Consider the following 26,405-nt stretch of genomic DNA (forward strand, 5'->3'; position numbering starts at 1 on the left):
TCTGAGGCACTTAGATCGAAATACTGTGTTTTCATGTCCTTATGAGGGTATATTGATGAAATGAGAGAGAGTGAGTACAGACAACACAGCAGATTAGGAATGAAAGGGCAACTGACAGAGGCCATGCCAAAATTCATCCAGGGAAACACTATATTGCCTAACCAGAGGATGAATGAATACTACATATTACATAGCATCCGTTATTTGGCAGCTCGGATCCTTCAGAAGAATGTTCACACCATGAATGGCATTTTGAGAATCTCAAACCAGAACAAAAAAGATTAAATTATACATATGTTGCATATGTGTTTGTTTTCTTTGTCCTCTCAGGAATGGTGCTTCATGAAGACCTGCCCAGGTTAGGAGAAAAGGAAAATCTGAAAGGCCGTAAACAGAGTAAAGCTGTGGAAAGTTTCACTTGGAACATCACTGTGCTGAAGGTAAATACCCTGAGCTTTTCCTTCTCTCTCTCAAATAGCCTTGAATTTTTGGATGATGTTTTCGCTCTGCTTTTAGATGAAAGGGAGAAGGGCTTTTGTTGTTTTGAATTTCTATCTCCCAAATGTAAGTTGTTTGACCTTATAAAATACAGTGTGTGTGGCGGACTTTCAAAAGGAGAAGGCAAAAATCCTCTCTCAGGGTTTGGGGGACTTTTAGTTTAATGCAAATTCATGTTCCAATTCCATTTGATGTTTATGGCTTAAAAGATTACGCAACAACATTTGCCTAACACTTGGGACTATAAACAATACCATAATGGTTATTTTGTATGTGTATGTGAACATACAGTACTATTTATTAAAAACAAGTCTCTTCAAAGTCTTGTTGTTTAGTTATTGTTAATTATTGCTGTCTTTTTAGAGCTTTAGTCAATACTTTTTCCATGTCCTTTAAAGGGGACATACTTTTTTTTTTTTTTTTCTAATTTTTGTTCTAAAAATCTTAGGTTTCACGATAATTCCCCAATTTCTTATTGAGGTTTTTAACTTTACAGAATTATACAGGCTGTTTTTTTTCTGCTGTGACTGAAGGCTTGTATGCGAAATAAACAACATCAGCATTTAGCGCTTGCACAAAAAGTGCTGGTTTGCTTTTGGGTTTAACGTCAGGATGAAATGGAGGTAGCGACAGATCTTTTCTTCCATATTGTGACGTACATACGAGTCTAAGAGATTATCGTAAAATAAAAAATCTGAGGCGGGATTGGTTCTCTTCAGATCGATTGATTAAAACTTATGAGATCTAAAATAAAATTACATTACACTTTTTTTTTGACATGGATCAATAATTCACAATAAGATCTAGATAGGTAGAATTAGAAATAGATAGGATTCATTTCCATTTCATGCCAACTTTAATATACATTTTTTAACTTCTTCATACTTCAGTGAGGCTGCTTCTCTTGTCTCCTCATGAAAAAAAAAAGAGCCTAGTTATTAATGTTGTTAACGTGGTGATGTGGATAATTGTTTTCGCTTGCAAGTGTTTTGCTTTATACAACAGTTCATTAAACAAGAAGTTTAAACTAAGTAACTCACAATTTAGACAATATTGTCAATCAGTGACTATTATTGCCTTGCAAATCGAAAATATTGCCATGTGAAGCCAATTTCAAATCAGATTAATGCACCAGAACTACCTATTGTATAACTTTATAACCTGGTTCATATAATCCGTCTCTCTCTTTTTTAGGGCCAGTGTGACCTCCTGCGCAGTGCTAAGATGGATGCTTTGGATACGTTGAGGCAACTGGCGTTGGCCTGTGAGGCATCCGGCTTGATCTTGACCTCTGACGGTCAGTACACCCCTCATGGCCTGTCCTCCAGACGTGGCAGTAGCCATGGCAACGGTCGCATCTGAGCCTCAGAGACACGCAGAGGGAATGAGAGAGCATTTATTCGTAGGTGAATGAATGGTTGAATGTTAGACAGACAGATTTATAAGTGGGAAGCTGCAAGTAGAGACATTTGTCCTTTATTGCAACGGGTGCTTGTTTTTAGCACAGCATTGACCAGAAGTTATTTGAGGACAAAATAAGGAATGTTCTTATCAAGACCTACTGAATGAAGGACGTAAGAGGAATTAAAGCGAATTCCTCAGCGATAGAAAATGTCAAAAACGTAGATTTCGCTGGAATGGATATCGTTCCTGCAATATTTAAGAGGACTTTAGTGTTGAACTCATTGTAGTTCACAGGCTAAAAATAGATAAACATTAATTCGAGCATTTTAGAAAAATGTATAAACCTAAAACTTAGTGGTTCCCCTAGTTCATGACTAAACCACCAAAGTGTGAGGTTTGTTTACTCAGGTTAGCACAAACACATCTCAGAAGCAATTTTTGGAGGGTCTACCGAGGGTCGGTCTGCATCACCTCCAGGGCTTTATCTCCCTCTGTGCTGTCACTCAAACTGATTGACAGGTGACGTCCACCAGCAGGACTGCACTGTTTCTGCCACTAAGAATAAGCCCGATCCAGCCCAGCATGGATGGGATGTATCTGGTGCCTCTCCGTTGGAGGGAACCATATCCTCATCTTCCATCTTCACCAGTGACACGGATCGTTTTCAACTCATTAACAATGCAGAATGAACTCATGAAGGCTTTGTTAAAATACTGCTCATTGCTCCCTAACAGTGTTAACTGAGCCGGTTGCTCAATGGGACGACCTGTACCGATTACACCACATTTCCCAGTAATCCGTACAGAGCTCAGCACCTGGGATTGGAACAATGTTTGTAACAAATCAGTAAATAACTGTACATTTTGTGTCAAAAGTGACTTTATTCACAACGTACATTCCTTGGCTTGAATGAATGAAGGACGAAGACAAACTGAGTCCACTGGCAGTTTTTTTTTTGTCATAACAAAGTTAAAAATGCTACTAAACATGGAGGATTATTTCTGGATGTTTGATTTATATATATATATAAACTGCTTTAAGCACTGAGAGGACTAAAATAGATTTAAAACAATCTAAGGTATAAACTGTTTTACAACTTTCATTGTGTAACATTTGACAGTGTTGTGTGTGATAGACAAGGAAAACGTTGGCAGGATTCTGTCCACTGCCATCTGACACTTACAATAGACTAGGTTTTAAAATTGTATTTCCGTATATTAACAGAATAACAGAAAATAGATATGTGGGATATATATTAAAAAAACGATATATATTATTTTTCTTATGGTAGACATGTAGAAGTGTCCGTAAGTTGTGTGCGTATGTGAATGTATGTGTGCAAGGGTGCTAATGTAAATGTGTATGGGACGTTTCAGTGGCACATGTTCTGAATGTGACCAATCTGGTGCCCGTTCGATTCGGGCGGTGGTTTTTAAACGAAAACCTGACTGTTGGTTGATGTCAAACATTTTATTTTACAAGACCAAATGAGCAACAGTGAATGTGTGTGGAAATCGATAAAGAATTGAATGAGAAAAGGCATAACATTTCCACACAAGCAGACTTCCTGTTGTCCTGTTTTGTGTTTCCACAAGTCTTTTACTCTCCTTTTAAACTACTTTGTTCTCCTCTCTATTACTTTTATGTATTTAATTTTCTCTCCCTTTATCCATGCCCTTGTTCTCTCTATTCTGACTGAGGGGTGAGCGTTCCACGCATGTCCTGTGACTGTTTGTCCGTGTACATGTCTGAACTGAATGTGTACTGATTCCTAAAGTGTTCCTTAAAAAAACAAATTGTTTGCTGAAGAGTGAACAAAAACATTTTGTGAATTATATAAGAGAATTGTAGATCGTAATCCGCTTCAAACATAGTTGTCCACTTTATAATGTCAATGCGCGTATGCTTTTGTAACACGTAACCCTTGTTCCTCCGGCCCTTGGACCTGCACCCTGAGGATATGTGTACCTGCAAAAGGGCCAAAATCTAAATAATGAATACCCATTTACAGTATTAGCTTTCCGTTCCAGTTTAGATGGCGCTTGAGACCAATCAGACATGTGAAGTGAGTTGTCTCACTTTAGAAGGGCACAATTACTCTTATGAGCAATCGGATACAAATACAATGCGTCACTGTCCGTAAGAGTCCATGACAAGCAAAACGAACCCCATCGAGGTGCACTTTAAACTAAACAGAGCAATCCATTTGGACCGGTCTATTGATTCCTGCAGTATTAGGTAGTGGTTAACATCTCAGACGGTGCAATATTACTCTGCTGTTTGACGTTAAACATAATGACTAGTCTAATGAGGAGCATTAATCCAGCTGTCTTAATTTCCGGTTTCTGCTTTTTTTTCCCCGTGTGTGGTTACCATGAGTTTGTTGTGTCTGCATTTCCTCTGACTCTTAACAATGAAATATATTGTTTCAACTATTGTTTTGTCACATTCTTGTTAGCAGTTATTGTCCTTGTATAAATGGAGAGTATTTATTAAAGGTGACAAGTGTGCATTAAACAAAGTAAACTTCAAAGCAACGTTGCTTTTATTTTGAAATGATGGTTTGTATTTTATAACATTAACAAGCTGATGTAACACAGATGTGCCCCAGACTAAATAAAGCTATCTTTTACTGACTGCTGTCTTTTCTGTTACCCGTAACTGTTTTGTCTTATCAGTACTCCTGGAGCTCTTTAGTCATTTAATGACTTGTGTTTGGGATGCCTATCCGGACCACTTAACATTATTTAGTAGGGAAACGGTAGCTACATCTATCAATAATGGCCATGGAAAAATATCAGGATTAGCCAGCAGGCGGAGTTGTTTCCCGTCTTTAAAATCAGAGGATTCTTGTAGGCCTTGCTATTACTGGAGTTATATCCTGCCGAAAACTAATTCAGGTGTGTTCCAGTACCAGAGGCTTATTTGGACCTAATTGCAGTATAGCATCTATACAGGGATTTGAAGTACTTCAGGAATTGTACTTCAAGCTACTTGGGAATTTCAATACTTGCACACAATTACATTTCCCAAGTGAAATTTTTTTATTTTAATTCTTTGCAATTGAATTTCGATCTAACAAATTCTATATATCTCAGGTAAATATTTCCTTTTTTGTTCATCTTGCTGAAAAACAGAACATGCCTATTAAGTTACGCTGCCACAAATTTTACATTTATATTTATGAAATCTACCGGTATTTCAGAGTAAAGAGAAATTGACCTCCGTTATTGTCAAATGTATCACCAGTCACCACAACACTGTATTTGACCTACATTTTTAATAGGCTAATTGGCAATACTATCCATAACTGAAATGGACTACTTATTTTAGTATTGTGAATATGGTTAACGTTCAGTCTATAAGAAACAAATGTAAAACAATTATAATATATATGGTTCCTGTGCATCAAACCTCTTATTTTTGGATTTCATCACTCAAAGGGTACCTAATAATTAAAGCTTACATTTGCTTTTATATAATTAAGTAGAAATGTTTAGTTTTTTTTCACTTTTTTAATTTGATATTTTTTACCTTTGCAATTATGATGAATGAACTATAAGATTAAAGTAAACTGACGAGCTGATAGTTTTGCCTGAATGCAATGCAATTACTATTCTTTTTTTAATTATAGTTATTAATCTAAATCAGATTTCTCATATAGGCTGCTGCTATCAACTGTGAAGCACATTTTGCCTTATGCTGTATCCTGTTGTTAGCAGAATTACCTCTTGGTGGAGACAGTGACACAGAATAATGGTGCGAAATGAAAATCCACATCACTCTCTGGTAGGCTCCTCATTCAAAAAGGCTGAAAGCAAAAAATAAATTTAAAATTATAAGTAATTTTTGGGAAATCTAAAAAAAAAAAAAATATATATATATATATATATATATATATATATTTTTTTTTTTTTTTTTCTAATTTATGCGTTCAGTGACATTTTTTTAATTAATTTGTTTGTTTTTGTCATGATTAAAAACCACATTTTCATTTAAGCTGTCATAAAACCTAACATGGTTTGATTTCGACCCGCACAGTGAGAACTAAAGCCCGGCTGCAGAGTTTCTGCCGTTACACATGGCACTATATAGACACGTCCCACAGGAGCAGATGTAAGAAGACATGACATTGTGCTAAGCGGACAGGTGAAATGACATGCTGACAGCCTCTAATGCAGCAAACATCTGTCTGTTTTTTGTTTGTGTCAAGAGCATGCGCAGATGATCTCCCCTCCGTTTCCCGCCTGAGGCCATGAGAGTCAGAGTGCTGCTACGAAGACCTTCTTCATTCCTAAAACACTTTTAAGACACTCCGAGGTTTTATAATGCCCAAAGTGGGGTCAATAGTGACTTTTATTTTTGAAAACCACCAACAGTAGGCTATACATTTTCAAACTCTTCCTAATCAAACACCTGATTCAACTCATCCGCTCATCATTAGTAGGCCTGAAATTGATGGGTCTTTTCAAAGAGTCATAAAATGTTTACTGTTGCTGTGCCTCCAGGAAAAGGGTTGGGAAACACTGATTTTAGATGTTTACCATGAACCACAGATCTACAGAGAAGTTCATTTGTGCTTTATAATGTTGCAAACTATTTTTGAGAGGTGTAGTTTATATTGATGTACAGTAGCACAGTTAATTTAAACCTCGAAAAGTTTAAGTAATGCTGAATGTCTTTGGCGCGACTTTTACTTAACAGCGGTGAGAGCAATCAAATCCTTGACACAGCTAGCGTTAAAACGGCTAACCATTAGCAGCTGGAGCTCTTCGTGTTTTTGTCAAGATTCTCACAGCAAGTCACATCGCCGGGACGATTTTTTGCCAAAGGCGCTCACCAACGATGACGCTGTGCTTCCCAACGTTAATAGGGCCCTGTTAATTTTAGCCTGGCGTGCGCCTCAGAGGAGAGCCACTTTGAGTTTAATTACAGTCTTCCTGAGGCAGCAATTTCACTATGATTTTGGCGGAGAAGAGGGAAAAAAGCGCGAGAAATGATCACCTCTTAAAAGTGTCTAAATTGCATCTTATTTTTCCCCTCTTTTTAACCACAACAAAAGGGACGGGCACAATAGCGCGGCATGTTTCCTCCCAATCTAGCGCGCTGTGACCAATTACCAACGCCATTATCTGTGCTGTATTAAAGATGGCACAGGAGGACTGATGAGGCGTGATTGAAAAGTTTGTCACATAAAGTTTCTTTCCAGCATTTTACGTTTCCTGTCTGACATACGGCACATTATTAACTGCCTAGCTTTCCACCATATACAGTAGATCAGGTTCCTTTCAAAACCATCCTTTCAGTATGCTTACAATTGTATTGGATTCAAAAATGCACTCCTGTCCTCACAGGATTGGAATATCTGAAATTTACTAAGCATCTTACTACAATGAGTAATATCTAAACCCATTGTGATCTGGTTTTGAATGGTAATTTTGAATGATCTGTCATGTGACAGACAGGTTTGCTCAGAATCTCAAAATCTTAAATATCTTAAAATGTGAAGAATTGTCATCTAACATTTGATATATTTCCTTATATTCTATCGTATCTATTTGAGTTTTGACACTGTATAGACATGATTATTTGCTTCTGATTGAATTGATATAAATCAAATTCACTATGTGTGAAAGAAGAAAAAGGTCTTCACATAAAAATGCCCCTTAAAATCAGTGGAAGATGTAAAAAAATCTGACACTGATGCTGTAAATCGTTAAATATTGATCATCTTCATCTCACGACCGGATTGAATCGGTGAGTTGAACTCGAGGACCGGATCAGTCTGATTCATGAACAAATCACGTACCGGTAGTTCAATTTTGTAAAGCAAGTCAATTGATTCAATAAAAAGATATGTCTCATAATGATTCATTCACAAATCTGACATTGTCAGGGCTAAAGGCAGATGTCAAGATTTCTAACGGGCAATGGCTTGACACAAAGTTTTTGTACGGTATGTCTTCAGAAAACTTGCAATAAATAGTGTATTTTATGGATACTTTTAGCTTTAAAAGCTTCAGTCAACGTTGATTGTAATTGCATGGGAAACGGTCTTCAAAATGTATTTTCAGACAAAAGTCATGCAGGTTTGATAGAGCATAATTTTGACAGAACTTTCTCTTTCATAGAGATTTATTGTTTATTTTTCAGTAATTATGCTGATTTGCACTGTTAAAATGGCTATTTCAAACAGAAATAAAATATTTATATATATTAACATACAGTATACTAGTAACATACAGTAATATAGAGATAATTTAGTCCTAGTCCATTCCTGTAAGAAATCCAGCTACATTCTGTATTACTTTATGGTGAAGTTGAGAGCTGACTGATGGGTCAAGCTCTGACCTTCATAAAACAGCAGTCAGATTTAAAGAGCTTCATTTCCTGCCTCAGCTTTTAAAGAAAGACAATGCCTGATGATCGGAAATCATTGCCTATTGTTTAAGCGTACGGCAGAGTTGAGTTGTTTGGTATGTGTAATTGTCTCTCGGTATCATATGTGTGAGAGTGGACTGAGCACCACCCCCTACTGATGAGAGGATACCTGTGCAATCAGACGACACACTGAGAGCCATTGTATCATAATCACTCTCATTCACACACTTTAGCTTTCATCCTCATGATTCATTATCCTCCTGTCAAAGTCATTTACCTTTTCTTCTTTTCTGGCCCTTCACTTATGTCACCTCTCATGGGTCTCAGTTGCTCTGTTGTTGTTTCTGACTGTTTCTCCCCTTCTCTTATCTTCCCTTTTTCTTCTCTTCCCTTCCATCTCTCTTCCCTTCCCTTACCTTCCCTTACCTTCCCTTCCCACTCTCTTCCCTGGCCTTCCCTTCCCCTTCCTCTTCTTTTGTTTAATTTTGTCTCTTCTCATTTGGACTCTTCTCTTCTTTCGTCTCATCTCTTTTCTTCTTGTTTGGTCTCGTCTAGTTCTCTTCTCCCTTCTCTCCTTTTCCCATCTCATATCCACTTATCTCCTCTTCTCACTTCTGGTCTCTTCGCGCTCATCTGTTCTCTCCTTTCAGCTTGTTTTGTCTAATCTCTTCTCGGCTGTTTGCCACTTTTCTCGTGTTGTCTCTTCTCTTCTCCATACCATTCCCCGTTCTCCTTCCCTCCTCTGCGTAGTACTGTCTTTTCTTGCTCTTTTGCATCTCAGCATCACTTGCTGGGATAAAGAAGAAGCCTGAGTGATTAACACACAATACCTTTCTGCCATTTATCTTTCATCATTATGGTGACTCCTCAACGTTCTTTCTTCCCCGCTCTCCATCTCTTATAGCACTGGAGTTGTTAATGGCCCGCGTTGCTTCAATTGGTTTCTAAATGCTTATGAGCGAGGGTCCAACTGTGCGCTTAATGAACAGGTATGACTGGGTAATTACAGCAATCTCAGCCCCCTCGCAAACACACACACACATACACGCACGCGTGCTAGCCTGGACCACACAAAGCCCAACAGGACTGAGGAACCAGGCCCTGCAGGAGTCTGCAGAGGCGGAAAGAAAGGGCAGGAATATAGAGAGAAACTGAACAGGAAAACAAAGGAGACTGAACGGAGAGATTTAAATGTAGTAACTGGCTATTATCGGTCATTTAGATAAACGCTCAAGACACTGGAGAGTGTAAATGCTGGAGATGCATTTGGTACACAAGTGTGTTCATGCTAGAGATAAAATATGGACACTTCACTAAAACGTTTGAATTCTACAGATCCTGAGCATTTTTGAGATAAAAATAACTTTTTGTGTATGTTCTTAGCAGAAAAAGAAGTATTACAACTTTGGCGTCTAACTCGTCCCGCACCATTTGTGAAAACTTCACACTCTCTTCTCTGAAAAATCTCTCCATTTCAGTGAAGTCCCTTCTGTTCTCCCTCCATCTGTTTTCTCCTGTCTGTCTTCAGGCAATGAGTGAAGTTCTGCTCCCTACGGCCGTCTGTCGCAACCACAACAGCCACTGTGCACACACGCCCCAGCCAAGGATATTTATCATGGATTTTTATGGAGAGAAGACAAGTAAGTTACTCAGGGATGAGGTAGAGATCCCACTAGTGTGGCAAAGTCCACTAAGAAAGAGAAGGAGGGAGATAGAAAAAGTGTTAGAAATGGAGAACGCCTTAAAATGTGTGCAAATAGCAGACCCAGCCTTGGGACTTCCGCTGCTTGTATACATTTGTTTAAACGTGCCAATTTCTGAAAAATGGAGGCAGACGTAGGCAAACAGAGAGAGAGAGAGAGAGAGTCCGAAAGTTGCGGCAGTGATGGGGCTAAGAGTGGGGCGACACAGTGCCAGATGCCTTTTTCTAAATGAACGTAAGTCCTCGAAGGGGCGTTGGGCATCTTGTTCTCGCCGGTCCCTGAGGATGCAATCACGGTGCGCTACTGTCTGCAGGGAGAGCAAGGAGAGTTAAAGGGGCTCGGCGGAGGGTGTCTGTTCTGTATGAGCCCCTGGTTTGACACGGCCAGGCAGCTGGTTAATTCATTAAACCAAGGCTCTAATATAAACAGCCATTCATTTCACTCTCTGACAGTGTGCCGTCTGGACAATGTGAAGCACCCAAATATAACTGCCATACTGTGTTTGTGTGTGTGTGTGTGTTCAGGGGGGAAATATGAATGTTTATGTGTACATGATGTTGTATCGGAGCAGTCAGCGAATACACGGGAGAGGGGCCAGCCAGCGCTTTTCGTTCTAAACACAGGACGTTTTGAGAGACGCGGGGAAAGGTTCGGCTAATTGGCAGGGCTTACTGCATTGCTATGGCATTTCTCTGTACAATGCAATAGAACCGCAGATCTGTATGTAGGTATAAGCACTTTGACATGTTTCTACAATGCAGACAGATATTTAGAAATAAATAAGGCCCTTTTGCATTTTTTTATCCATGGTTTTGTAAATATATGTTAACTTTTGGCAGACAAATGTAATAATTACAAAAGAGATTAGTTATAAATACATTTATGATTTTTTGTTTTAATTCATAATATTTCATTATAAATAATAATTAGACATTTAGCATTTATATTAATAATAATTATAAATGTATACTTTATCATTAAAAATCATTAATGTTTCTTCATTGTTGGTCCATCATGAGGAAAATAGGTAACACTTTACAAAGGTCTCATTAGTTAACATTAGTTAATGCATTAGCTAACATTAACTAACAACAGACGATACATTTATTTATATACAGGATTCATTCATTTTTGTTAACATTAGTAAATATAAATGCTGTTCATTGTTAGTTCATGTTAGCTGAACTATGATAAAATAACACTTTACAACAAGGTTTCAAGGTTGTTAACATGATTTCCAACAATACGAAGAATGAACACTTCACAGATTGCTGAAGACTTCTGAATTTATTAATCTTAGTTAATATTAGCATTTGCTAATACATTTTAAAAATCAAAAGTTTTTAAACATTAGTTAATGCTCTGTGAACTAACCTGAACAACTGTACTTTTATTAACATACTAACATTAACAAATATTAATAAATATATAATGTTCACTGTTAAGTCAATTTAGAGTTTTCAAAATGAGACCGTATTATTGTAAAGTGTTACCAATATTAATAACAAAGACAACTTTTGAAATTAACATTAAGGTAAATAAATGCTTTATACGTATTTTTCATTGTTAGTTAATTTTAACTAATGAATGTTACTCAATGAACCTTTGAGTTTGAATTAACTAAAAATTTAACCTTATTGTAAAGTGTTACCATAAAATGGCCAAATTGGATGCATTGCATTGTGGGAGAATGTAATTTGTGCATTCTGCAGTATACTGCACACTTTCGCAGAAGTAGCAGTTCGGCTATTCTATGCATACAGAAATCAGTGCACATTACATACAGTAAATGAGTACAGAGTATAGTACATACTGCAGATACAGTATAAGTATGCTCTACTGAACACAGGCATAGTGATGTGAACATTCATAAAGTCCTATATCATTCGACTACAGTTACAATTAACATCTTTTTTTTCTGAGCTGTGTGACAAAATTCAAGACTGAGAACGGAATTGTTTTAGCTTAATTCAGCATTTTTATTGACATAAAGGTCATTTGTTGAAATATTACTTTTAGTATGCCTATTTGTTGTGGCGCACAGAGGCATTTGGAACAGTACATCACATATACACACGTCTGAACATAGACACACAGGCACAGGTAGTGAATGACAGAGGCCTCCTGCTGTGCCCGCACTGTGTTGAATTGTTTAGTAGATCACTCTCTCCTACTGGAGCTTTTAGCTCCATGTCTCCATTTCACCTTACAAAGATTGAGAGACGAGAGAGAGAGAAAAAACAATTGTGGAAAGAGGCTCGCTTATGTGTTCTGTTCTTAAGGTAAAATGAGGGTGATTTTAAAAATGGGAGGACAAACAAGTGCTTAAAAAACTGGAAAGCCGCACACTTCTCAGCTGTTTCGCTCTTGGCATCTTTTGCGATCTTCAAATTGGCAACTGCATATTCATTACAAATTGTCTGTGAATCATTTTTGAGGACTCGCATAGAAAATAATTGTTTTCTTACCTCAATTGTTTCTCCCAGACATAAATGAGATTAAGGGAATAACATAGAGACTTAGTCACTTCATTTAGAAGAAATATATCTACTCAAGAGTTACAGAAGAGATATTTTCTCATATAATATTCCACGATAATTGTATAGTCCTTGTCAAAAATCAGAAAAATTGGAGACAATATGTAAACTGAGATATAGGAACTCATATGTCATTCATTTTGAATGTAGCTGTGAGGTTATTAGTAAGGCATCTTGTTGTCAGCACATGCACAAACATTGAAGCTCAGGTGCGAGTGTATCCCTGGACTGACTGGTTTGGGTTGCGAGCAGACGGAGTGTCTGGTGTTAAGGAGCACTGCCTCGTGTGGTTAGCCTGCTAAACACTGGCTTTTCATGGCCCTGTCATTACCTCTCCACCACCGTTCCTCTCTCCATCTTCATCCCCTCAGACGTGGCTGCATTCTCCCTCTCTCTCACTGCAGCGCGGCCCTGCATTCCACGGCACGAAGGGCAAAATAAGTGGCGGGTTGAACAAACACAACACCAGCCATTAATGGTTGCAGTCAACAGTCAGTACAGAGACAAATGACTGGGCCGGACCCAGGCAGTGGCCCTTTGACCTCATCCCAGCATCTTCTGTTTTCTCATCTTTCAATCGGAATCCATTAATTACCCATTCTTTTCTCTCTCTCTCTCTCTCTCTCTCTCTCTCTCTCTCTCTCTCTCTCTCTCTCTCTCTCAAAAAAAAAAAAAAACTGGGTTAAATACAGCGTTACCACAGAAAATTATTTTCAGTTTGAAAAAGGGTGGGTCATTTAGAATATTTTCATATTCATATTTAGAATATAGGTTATTGGATGAAATATGTCTTTAAAGTTTTTAAGATGGAAACTATATAGGCCTATTAGTTAGACGCTATACTTTTTTATGTTCAAAATGAACAATTTCAATAATACATCAATACATCAAAACGTATTTTTGTCTCACCCTGATTGACAATACGTTTAAATATTTTAGACCTGACAGGATAGTTTTTGTTGAAAAATTCACTCGCCTGTGCGTGCGTGACTGGTCATATCTGTAAATGGAGAAAAGACCGATCGGTGGCTGCCGGTGTTGTGCCGAATTTCGACCCCCTGCTAAAGTATTACCCCCCCTCGTTGAAGTCTGTACCTGATTGCCTATAACCCCACCCCTAATCATAATCCCTCCCCCACAACTAATCCTAAACCTACCAATACTAGGTCGAAATTGTGTCCGACCTGAGACAGCGCCAACTCTACGTGACTGTGACCAATGCCAACAAATAGCCTACCGCGAGAGTGAATGGAGAGCAGCCGGTTGATTCATTCTGCACATCTTTTTTTTTTCTTTTCTTTTTTTCTGCACATCTTCTCCAGAGCGGGCGCTCGAGCTCTGATGACGACACGGCGCTGTTCACGATTACACGGATACACCGCATCATTTCGCATGACACCGATCATGTTTGTTTCGTGTTTATTCGAAAACATTCTCCACTATTGCTCACAAATCTGTTTTGTATAACAGTAAAAGCTATTTTCATGTAGTCGCGATGTTATATTTTGTCATGTTTATCTAAATAAAAGGGATAAAAACGTAGACCCCACTTCATTGGTATAGGCTTATGTTTAACTTTATTATTGTACAAACAGTCTGTATTAATTAAGCAGTAGCTACATAAAGTATTACATGGAAACGTATCTGAAAGTCTATTTGACACATTGCATTTATTTAATTTCAGCTGCAAACACCACGTGAGCGGACGAATAGACTGGACATTGCTAGTATGGCGCGTACTCCGTAAAAGTGTCCGACTTCACGTCTCCGTTTTCAGCTCCTTCCCGCCTGCAAGCGGCAACTCTCGACGATCGGTTACATGCTAGCCTACCAGCTACTTTGCTGGCTACTTTGACACGTGTCAAGAAACGAGAAAGGTTGAGACCAAGCGCACTAAATCTCTAACCTCTGGGAAAATCAACCGTTTTAAGAAAAAAATGCTCCCTGCAGAACAGAGATTCTGCTGGCAAAAAGAGAACGCGACAGAACTCGTAATAACGAGAATCAACACGGGCTTGGCTGTCGAAATGTTGTAAAAGCGACGCAGAGATGGAGTTTTTATTAGGCCTACTCAACAGGTGAGTAAGGTATTTTATTTAAACAGATTGCCTTTACAGATTACATGTAGCTCTCTAGATCTAAATAGATTTCTAGATTTTAGATTTCTAATCTAGATTTTAGATTAGACTCTAATCTAAATAGATTTCATTGTAAAGCATAGGCTATCTATTGTGAAAAGTCATTTCATTATGGTGGTAGGCCCTATAGCCAGCTGTGCTAGAATTTATTTTCAAGTTAGTAGCCTACCGTGTCTATCTTCAGCTGGTCAGCTTGAGATCTTATTATCTAAACTGGTTACATCATAATAGTGAATGTTTTATGAGCAGTACGTTGACCATATTCATCCGCACAGTAGCCTACTGCATTGCCGAAGCACAACCAAAACAATGTTCCTTCGCTAAATGCAGTTTGTTTTTTTAACCGCTAGAGGGCCAAAGGTAGTAGCATTACCTTTTATTTTAGTTTTTTTTTTTTGTTGCTAAAACCTAAAGTTGATCATGCAGTGATTTTTAATGACTTTTATAATTTTGATTTGAGCAGATGCTGTCAAGTTTGTCATGTCCCCAGGGGCTGTGCACTAATAACATGAAGAACTGGCAATATTTAAAGAAAAATATTACAAAAAATTGTTTAACCACCTTTCTCTAATTACTGCACGTTTAATGTACCTGTTAATTGCCTCCAATCTTTTTCTCTTTTATGCTATATCCGCTTTGCACAGTGGACTTTTTCACCTGCACTACTGTCATACTTGCTGAGTTTCTTGACTTATTGGTTAGATATATTTTAATAAGATACATTTTATATATCCAGTAAAATAATTATTTTTAATCTTAAAATACTCTCGCCAAGTCTTAATTATGTTGCTTAACAGACTCGCATAGATCTTATCCTGTTTTGACCCTATATTGTCCTATTGTGTTCACTGTAATTTTTAAAATTTGCACTTTTGTGCTCTGTGTATTTATTATGTAACACTGTTGTCTTGCACATGTTTTGCCTTATCTTGGCCAGGTCGCCGTTGCAAATGAGAATTTGTTCTCAATCGGCCTACCTGGTAAAATAAAGGTAAAATAAAAATAAAAAAATAAATTCTCTAAAATATACAAAACAACACATTTTCTTGTCATCTTGCTTTTAAATCGCTTGCGGTGCGTGTTCAATGGCGAGGAGCAGATCGAGTGTTTTCTCTTAATTCTTATGGAAGCTCATATGGGCAGTGCACCATACACCGATATCACCCTCTATTGCAGCAAGCTTACTCCTCAGTGAGTATTAATTGTATAACTTGATTTAATTTGATGTTTTTGTGCTATTTACAGGTTTGACTCACTGTAAAATATTCCATCCACTTGAATAAAATGCAGAACACAAAATATCACAATGACCCTGAAATAGACACCATGAGGTAAGCTACTCTCAATCCCTCACTGAACATTGGTTAACTTTAGCTCTTTATTTACTATTAAATGGTAGGTTGATATAATTAATAAATTAAAAATATGTAATTCAAATTCTGAAGACTTCCATAAATTACACTAACACAAGCATATTCATTGTTTAAAACGTCTTAAGGTTCTGCATAACAGGAATGTCCCATGTACAGAAGTGCACTTACAGTTCAAGAAAGTAAATGTAGTCATTTTATGAAAAAAGGTTGAACAAATTGCAACCAAAGCAAACTCAACTGATTTTGAATCCTCTATGTCCTGAGTAAGAATCTTGAAGAATCCCATTAGGGGAAAGTTTTGAAAAAGACCCAAATATAGCCTATTCATACGCTTATTCATTCGTTTCCTCAAGTGATTAGGGTAAAACATTTAACCTTTAGATATCACCATGAAAATTTCTGAGTTGATTACTTGCATAAAGACAAACAAAAAAATTATTAAAAGTTTTTTTTTTTAATTGTTTGTTAACTTGGGCAAACGGAGCATAATCTAATTATGTATGTGCTAATTTGCATAAATACCACAACAGATCTAAACATTGGGTATAGCCAGGTGAAAATGTCTTGTTGACATATAACAGTAAAAGACTTAATGTTAAGGTCTGAATTGAACCCATTTAGGCTACCCATGAGCATAAATACATAGAGGCAGGAAGAAGTACTATTATACTATTGTACTATTAATATACCACTATTGATTATTGAGTGTATTAAACCAGTATTATTATTGCAGAGATGGGGTTTGGGGCTGGGTCCGTGGGTTTCTGGGGATGAGTCTGAGGGAAGAACAGGACACAAGGGTAAGGAGAATGCAGAAGACAAAAGGTAGGTAAAATAAGAAGTGAACCCCCAGATAATAATGAATAAAGGCTGGTTTAAAGTACTTCTTCCTGCCTCTATGTATTTATGCTCATGGGTAGCCTAAATGGGTTCCATTCAGACCTTAACATTAAGTATTTTACTGTTATATGTCAACAAGATTCAACAAGACATTTTCAAATGGCTATACCCAATGTTTAGATCTGTTGTGGTATTTATGCAAATTAGCACATACATAATTAGATTATGCTCTGTTTGCCCATGTCAACAAACAATTTCAAAACACTTGGTATACATTTTTTGTTTGTCTTGCAAGTAATTAACTCAGTCATTTTCATGGTGATATGTAAAGGTTAAAAGTTTTACCCTATTCACGGGAGAAAAATAATGAATAGGCTATATTTTTCGAAATTTTCCCCTAATGGGATTCTTCGGCTTTTTTTCCCCTTACTCGGGACATATTGAGAATACAAAATTAATTGAGTTTGCTTCTGTTGCAATTTGTAGGTTGACCCCCATTTTGGCTTAAAATGACTGGACTAATGGGGCAACCATTGTACGCAACAGGCTTTCATTGTAAATGCATAGTTGTAGATAGTGCTTTACTTGCATTTAATGTGAAATATGGCTTTATAGTGCATGTATTCCCAGACCCGGTCCAGGCTGTTTCGATTATAAATCAAGTTGTTTATCTGTTTAGATTGTCCATTTAATCACTGTGTGTGTTGTTTGGCTGAGACAGACACCTTTCTTAGCAGATTCTTGACAACAGTTTGACCACCAAGAGCGCTGGGCTCTGGTCTTAATGCTAAGCCAGTCAGCCATACGACATCCTACCAGCAGTGTGTGTGTGTGTGTGTATGCGCCGCACATATCCACGTGTTAGCGACTGCGTGTGGGGTCGCCAGTTCACCGCGCACCATCACCCTGATGGCTTCTGACACGGGCCTCCTCACTCCTAGCTCACTTCTGCTGCCCCAAATAGAGGATGAAAGCTCTGCCCTTTCTCCTTTCCTCTCTCCCTCCCTCCCCTTGCTTCTGTCTCCTATATGTTTATCTTATCATCAGAGCTCTTTATTGGTAAATAAGGGTAGGCTGCCCGGCTGGTCTCTCCCGACGTTAACCGCCGCTGATGTGCCTGTGTAACCATAGCACCCAGTGTTTAGGCTATTAGAGCTGCCTATTTACAATCTGGAGTTTCCTATTGATTATGTCTGCCTTGAATTCTGTTTACCCAGGAAATAAACAACACATGTGTCTCTTCCTCTCTCTCTTTTTCTGTCTATCTCTCTTGCTTTACTACCACTGTTTTCTTATTTTTTTTTGTCTCTACCTTTTTACCACCATTTTTTCAGTGGCCATCCTTTGAATTCTTTCTGCCTTTGAGTTGCGGTTATAGGACAGTTTGTGAGTCACTGTTTTACACAAAACGAACAGCACAGTGATCCTTAAAGGAATATTCCGGGTTCAGTACAGCTTAAGCTCAATCAACAGCATTTGTATTATAATGGTAAAAATTACACTACCGTTCAAAAGTTTGGCCTTGTTAAGTGGTTTTTATTGGTTTTGAACGAATTTACATTTACAATATCACCGTTTTCTATTTAAATTTATTTTTCAGTGGCCATTATTCCAATATACAGTATCACATGACCCTTTAGAAATCATTCTAATATGTTAATTGGGTGCTCAAGAAACCATTATTATTGTTATACATTTTGTTCTGCTTATTATTTTTGTGGAAACCGTGATACATTTTCCCAATGATCTCACTGACCCCAAACTTTTGTAGTGTTAGTGCTATTTTCCACTTTGTTATTTTTTTAAATACAAGTGGAAATTGTGTTATGTTCTCTGTGTAATTCTCACTGCCAACCAAATGCTTATTAGCATGTGTATACTGGTATAGGATACTATTACTACTATATTAGATCTTATAAAACACATATTAATGCCTTATTCTGCATGATCATATTTTACAACCCTCAATCCTATCAATTCATGAACTTAACAACTACTTTACTAACTATTAATAAGCAGTAATTAAGAGTTTATTGACGCAAAAGTCGTAGTTATAGTTAGTAGTGAGAATTGGAACCTAATCTAAAGTGACACACACACACACACACACACACACACACACACACACACATACACACACACACACACACACACAATGCTTGCCTTTCCTGTAAAGTTATCCAATTTTACAACTGTGTTGCTATGACAATTCAGTCATAAGCACTACATTCCTAAAACTAATATAAAAGTTATTTAAGCTGCCTTACAGCTCTAATAATATATGTTTTAACACATCAATAAATGAGAGTGCTTTTATAAAACAAACTTCACATTTCCAGAAATTGGCTTCACATCTCAAGTAAATGAGAGATTGGTCAAAATAAATTGTTGGTACAAATGCTGTCGATAGAGCCTAACGTGTAATGAACCAGAAATAGTCCTTTCATTTGACAAATAAGCATACATATACTTTACCCATACTTTGACCCAGTTGCAGTGCGATGAAAAATAGACATGGAGAAAATGTCACCACTGGGGAGAGAATACATAGATCACCAACAAACAAACAAACAGAGTCACTTACATTTCCTTTAATGCACTTGGATTTCTATATGCATGTACTGTATGCGCTCAAACAGACGCACACACATACCTGCTTCCACTCAGCCTGCTATGCTTTGCCTCCTCTCATTGGTAACAGAACCCTTCGTTAGAGGGGTTAAGCCTATGTATGTGTCATTCGTTCCATCCCTCTCTTTCCCCCTTCCCTGATCACACAGATAGAGATGCAGATAAGCAAGCAGTCCATGTTCATATGTTTGTGTAGCGTGGCACGCCACACTGCTCACACCAGTGTCTCATTCAAAAAGACTGCATTAACCCACTCTGTGCTACCCAATCCCATGTGTCTTAATCAGACACTCTGAGTTAACCCTTTGTGCACCACAGCAGAACGCCTGATCTTAAATATGTTATATATAGGCTGGGACATCTTTCTCCGATTTGTTCCTTGAGTCTCTGTAAGGAAGCACATTAACCCTTACTGTCCTTTCAACCTTATTGTGCTCCTCCAAAAGACTGACACAGGCCTCTAATGAAAAGGCTATGTGAGCAGCTGACTGAGAGCAGCTTATGTTTGTTCTGCCTGTGACCATTATTTGGAGCTATGTAGAGTGACCTCACACGGCTGGCACCGCCGTCATGCTAATAAAGCTTTTCTTGATTTGAGTCAGACTGACACTGGAGAAAGGGAGTGGACCGCAAGACCCCCCAAAAAACAACAACCCTGCACCGTGCACTGGCGCAATCTTTTAAATTCAAACACTAATAGTGTGTTCATAGTGTATATTCCGTTGTTAGTGCTGCAGCTTATTGCTTAAGCCATCATGGGATTCCACAAGGCTCTATATGTGGACCTCTTGTTTTGTCCTTGAATGCATGGCTACACTGTGTTCTCTGCTTATGTATGACTACACGCTCAAATATTTGTATAAAAGCACTTTGCAATACCTTTGTATAGCAGAATGTCTTGAAGTGATTAATATCACCACTAGATCCTGTCTTCTTTTGATCCTCGTCTTTGCCACCCCGTTGGAAGTCTTTCATTTATGTGCTGCACACTTCAGAGAAAGCTTGCCTGTTTACAAGTTCAAGGCTCTAGTTTATTTTAACCAAGAAAGACAATAGTAATTATATGTGTGAAGTGAATTGTGTGTTTGTATTGGGCTGATGGTGGGTGGATGAGGAGCGCTGTAATCTTAGCAAACTGAGTACACAACAGCATAAACAGCAAACAGATGAGATCTCGTTTGGTTTATCAAAGCCTCACATCCAAGTCTTTGGGATAAGTTATGTGGTCTGACTCTGGATCAGTCAGTGTTCTTTATTATGGCTGTTTTGTTTGTAACCTCTAGAGGGAGCTAGAGACTTAGCTAAAGGATACTTTACAAAACATTAACAACTTCAGTACTGTATGGTGGAGTATTTAATACTAATATGCATGTGTGTGTGTGTGTGTTCCATATATATATATATTATACACACACACACACACACACAATATATGTAATTAATCACATGATATATTATGTAATTAAGTAATATATACAAGTTGCATACACTTTTTATACATTTTACATTTATTATCATTTACAATAATTAAGTAGTAATCTTGTTATTTATATTTTGCATTTGGATCATTCCCAAATTATGATGGATAACATAATACTTCTATTCATAATACTTCTATTCTAAAAATACTAAGAATCTCAACTCTTTTTCAAATTAAAATTTTAATTTAAATGGTTGATTATATAATAATTTGTGGGAATGAAAAAAATCACTAGTGGTCTCAGACTATTGGACTCTCCTGTATATATTCAAGCAGGTTGGGTATGAGTGTTTATGAATTTGTCCTTGGTTTGGACACCGACTCAATGAAGATGTAGAGGTGCATGCAAATTTGTGTGGGTTACAGACTGTGTGTGTGTATGTGTCTGCAACTATTTTTACTGGCAGAGCATGAGGTGTTGTACTGTGAAGGATCCATCAGCAGTGCCGAACGCCGCTCAGGAAACCAGCCCTGACAGACACACACCACTGACATAGCTGCATGTGTGTGTGTGTTTAATGCAGAGAAAGAGAAGAGAGTCTGAAATTACTCTGCGCCACCTGCTTTGCGTATCTGCTGCACTCTAAAAAATTGGGGAAAAAAGCTTGCTTCTGCTTATTTCATCAATCAGTATTGTGCTATTATAAAATATTACAGATAGAGGCTTTTGAATGGTCTTCGTTGGTGTGAATTTGTTAATTTTATTTCAGTGTGATGAACAGGAAATTTCACGTCGATAAATGCATCGATAAATGCAATCATCTTCAGAGGCGTTCATATTTAAGTAAAGTTACAATAAATGAAACCCAGTGTGGGTTATGTTGTTTTCTACTATCTCTCAGCCCTGTCACAGCCACGCAAGAACAGCAACCCGTCAAATTATAGACTAATCAAAATACACTCTGTATCCATGTAAAATAGCAGCAGTAATTGCTATCTTAAGTATAGGGGAACCTTTTGGAATGCGTTTTTATGAGTACACAAATGTGTTGAAAAAGGGTTTCCGCAGTGTGTGTGTGTGTGTGTTTTGGTCGGTCTGCATGTGTGGCTTGTGAGAGAAAGTGGGAAAGACATTGAAGGTGACACTTTGTGACCATAATCAGAACACCGCAAAAACCATGGACGCTCCACACTAAAGCAAACCCTAACCTGTTATGCTGACCCTAGGCCAGTTTGGCCACCATGGTTACAAGAACCACGGACGAACACATCTTGCAGAGAGCTGATCTGGAGTCTGCGGTTAGGCGCAGGGAGTGTACAGTCGCCGTAATGGTGCACTTCCCCTAAAAAAACCTCCAGCCTCTCAAAATCCAACCTGGCTTTTCCAGTTCCACTCCATTACAGAGTTGAGCGAACATCCTAAACGCTCATCCAAGAGCTTCTGCCTCTATGTAAACAACACAATCCCCATGATTACAGCAAGGTTGAAGGGAAGAGAAGACAGTGAAAGAAATCAAATTAGTGGCCACAAATAATTGGGCCGGCCGATCATTTCACGCAATCTTGACAAAAAATCATTACCTTTTGGTCTTCCAGAAATAGATTAGAATCCAGAGAAGTTGCAAAGAAATAATGGCGGTGAGCTGTTTTTCCTCAGGCATGTCCCTCCTTGGCCCGTGTGGTCTACACGCCCTGGTGACAAGTGGCCCCTGATTGTCTGGTCTCAGAGGGGCAGGGCAGGCGCTGTGGGCCATAGTGACCACGCCGAGTTCACGCTGGCCCCACAGGCGCCTGCTCTCCGGGCCAGCTGAGGTCATAAACAGTGGACAGAGCCGGGCCCACGAAGGACACAAGACAGAGAATGGATCTTTCTGACCACATAAAGAGTTGGCCCGTTTTGCTCAGTGCCCACAGAGAAAACACATTCCCACGGACACTTGCATTTGCTCATCATGCTTGCAAAAGCTTAATTTATGAAATATAGATTTTTAATACGTTCATAATATATGATTATATGTTTAATGTAAAAAACATATTTACACTACCGGTCCAAAGTTTGAAATCATTACGATAAAAAAAATAAAAGTTTCTGATAAGTCTTTTAAATTCACCAAGGCTGCATTTATTTGATCAAAAATACAACCCTGTATAATCAAAAACTTTTAAATTGTAGTGTATTATGGTTTCCACAAACATGTATGTAAACATTTATAATATAATAAATGTTCCTTAAGCACCAAATCTGCATATGATATTAGAATGATTTTTGACTCTGAAGACTGGAGTAATGATGCTGAAAATATAGCTTGGCCATTACAGGAATAAATTACATTTAAAATAGAAAAACATAATTCTAATAATATTTCACAACATTCCTGTTTTTACTGTACTTTCAATCAAATAAATGAAGCCTTGATGAGCATAACAGACTACGTCCAAAAACGTAAACTTAATTATTTCAAGATTTTGACCTGTGTGTGTGTGTGTGTGTGTGTGTGTGTGTGTGAGAGAGAGAGTACGTGCGTGTGTGTGTGTGTGTACTGTATATATATTAGCATTTTTAGATGCATTTAAAAAAAAAAATTCATCCAAAAATGTAAAAAATCTCGAATAATTTATTTATTTTGAAAAATGTCTCAATGTCCATACAATGAAAGTCTATTTGGTCCCATGCTGTTTGACTTTCATTATAAAAAAAAAATAAAAAAAAGTTGACCTCCAGTTGAAATATTTAGAAAAAATATATATAATATAAAGAAATATGCAGTAAAGAAAGGCATTCAGGTTTTGAATGATGACAGAATTTTCATTGTTGGGTGAACTACCCCTGTAAGTCTAATGTAAGGTTTCATAGAGTGAGTGCTGAGTTTGGTGTAGGGCGAGAGCGACAGCACTATATCATTCCTTAATTAATGCAAGCGTGACAGAGATGCTTGTGGCTCTAAATCTTTTTAAGCAGTTACAGTTCACTCCCAGCTGCTAAATGTGTGTGTGAGAGAGAGGATGTATGTGTTCTGTCATGATCCAAATGTGCCGGAAAATTGTGGCTGCCTTGTGCGCCTCTTTTGAGGCGGGACCATCTAAGACACCTGTCTGTATGATCATAGTGTAAAAGGTGAGCGAATCAGGTGATTGGCATGTTGCTGTGGATATGGCGACTCCACCCTAGTGCCACAACAAAAAATGTAACATTGTATCGAAGAAGTTTTGAGATTAATATTTTTAAGTATGTGCATGCATGTTGTTGTTTAAGAGAGAAAGATGGGAACATTTGTGTGCAGTCGTGTGTGGTATAGGAAACCCTCTTGTGCTGCAAAAGTTTCTGAAAAATGATTGCCTCGACTCGATACTTAACTTAATTTAGTTGTGTATCTTATACTATGGGCCTTGTGTTTCGAGTAAACAAGGCAAAAATAAATTAACTCTTGCGACTTGACCGAGCCAAGGTAAAGTGGTTTCCATAAACAATTCAAGTAAACTCAACAAACGGAAAGTGTGTGCGTGTAAAATGCTGCTGAAGAAGGGGGAGGACTTATGGGAGTTTTATGATGTCATAAATACTTGTTCTGATCCCTGAAGATAAGCAATTGTGTGAGGATGATGAGGAACAGAGCGATGAAGATAACCATGGCCATTAATGATGGCCTTTGCACCAGGTCTCTAAGAAAACATCAAATGTGTAAAGCTGTGCGCAGCTGTTAAATGGATGAATGCTTGTCCTGCTTTTATGCGGTCTGATGGCCAGCCTCTATCTCTGCTATCTGCGCGCTATTCCACTTTATCTCTCAGACCATCCATTCATTGGCTCAGCTACTCGTCTGTCCGCGCCTGTTGTTTGACTCGTTTTTCACACGAATATTGGTTGTTTTTAAATGGCCTTTTAATAATTTAAATGGTTATGAATAACTTAATGGCTATTAATACATTCCTTATGAATTTAGCTTTTGATCACTGGTGCTGGTGATTTATTTATGTGAGTTTTAATATGCGCCTATTTGTGCGCAAGCGTCTTCTAATTTATTCTTTTTGAATACGAGACCAATCAATCACTAAATCGTGGACGTAAGTGACATATTAATAAATGCACTTATCATATTTGATAGTATGAATATAGTAATAGTAAACACTGATGAATAATTCTTTGTCTTCAAGACAGACCCCACAGACTATTAAATCTAATCCTTAATTGATATTTAATTTCCATCCTTGCTTTGAAGATCATGTCGATTGTGAAATGGTGGATAGTGGTTTTATTTAGCAGACTCTAATGATGAAGACATCGATCGTGAAGGTTATTTTGGAGACGTATCACGATATTTGTGATATTGACGTTTGAGCTCTGTCATCAGCCCCACTATTTTATGACCATCAGACCCAAGGCCATGGCAGGTGAGGACAGGCTGGGCGTTAATGTTTGTTAAGCCCTGTACACGGAGGGGGTGGATTAAACGCTGTTCCTCATCAGGCAGCGTAGCTTGTCCTTGATCGCTTTAACAGGTCGTTAAAATCATTAAAAGCACAACTCATCAGCACTTTTTGACAGCCCTAGCGTGAGAATGACTTTTCTTACCCCATCATCTCAAAAATGACATCCATAAAATAGTCAGTTCACCTTTAGCATTACCTCTTTTCAGGGTCTGTTTAAAAACAATAATGCCGTAAAGCACTCGTTAGGTTTACAGTCGCAGTAAAAAAAGCAGCGGTAAAAAGACTGGGCTGTCTCTCCGTCTTAATGATGCCGTTGTTTTATTGTGATGAGACGCATGACTGTCATCAATAGATGGGGTGGATAGTGCACATGATGCTCTCCCACACATTACAGCTTTAATAGAGAATTAAACAACAGGCAGGTAGCGCAACAGGCCAACAGGCACCACACTGCGAAGCCATCGATTTTCATTGCCTTGTTTCCTCATTGACTTTCATGCTAAAACAAATGGCTAATTGAGGACTATGAGGGAGGTCTGGTCATTGTTTATCCAATTATATATATGACTTGTGTAATAACAGGTGATGCGGTTTGTCTTAATAATGTGCTTAACGGTTATGATAGCTCATTGTCCGCTTCTATATGGGGACTGGAGTAGTTACATTACATAGAAACATGTTTAATTTGATGCGAAAGACGTTTGTGGAAGTCGATTTGTATGTATAATTTTGTAGGACAGTGTCTGACCTCAGCTTGATCATTGCGGTAGCACCTGATGAAGATGGACATCCAAAAGACGCTGTTTTTACAGCCTGACCATAATAATTTACACTTTATGAAATTGCAGGCCCTAAAAACACAATATCCCAGTAATCATTTATCAATCATAGCATTCCATGATCCCACACTGATGGAGACTCTACAAATGTTTGCAGTAGATGTATGAAGTACACACAAGACGTGGAATCAGTGTTGTAAAAATACATAAAATACATTTATTATGTTGTCTACGTGCATAAGGAAGTGATTTAATGCTGGAGCATTAAATCTA

The 26,405-nt window shown here is 37.9% G+C and overlaps 1 protein-coding gene and 1 long non-coding RNA gene across 2 annotated transcripts in view; both read left to right on the plus strand.

The window, feature by feature from the left end:
• Positions 1–4,538, plus strand: part of plcl1 (phospholipase C like 1) — a 61,186-nt gene extending 56,648 nt beyond the window's left edge. Inside the window, exons 7-8 of the mRNA XM_079619580.1 lie at positions 331–440; positions 1,693–4,538. Of these exons, the coding sequence (XP_079475706.1) occupies positions 331–440; positions 1,693–1,860 (278 nt within the window). The 3' untranslated portion in view covers positions 1,861–4,538. The remainder of the gene's footprint in view (positions 1–330; positions 441–1,692) is intronic.
• A 9,387-nt stretch (positions 4,539–13,925) lies between these two features.
• The window catches only part of LOC307002039, a 33,224-nt gene continuing 20,744 nt past the window's right edge, over positions 13,926–26,405 (plus strand). The window contains exons 1-2 of the long non-coding RNA XR_013798404.1: positions 13,926–14,601; positions 15,907–15,992. This is a non-coding gene — a long non-coding RNA (uncharacterized lncRNA). The remainder of the gene's footprint in view (positions 14,602–15,906; positions 15,993–26,405) is intronic.

This window comes from Phoxinus phoxinus (assembly GCF_949152265.1).
Source record: "Phoxinus phoxinus genome assembly, chromosome: 7".
In the NCBI taxonomy this organism is placed as follows: Eukaryota; Metazoa; Chordata; class Actinopteri; order Cypriniformes; family Leuciscidae; genus Phoxinus; species Phoxinus phoxinus.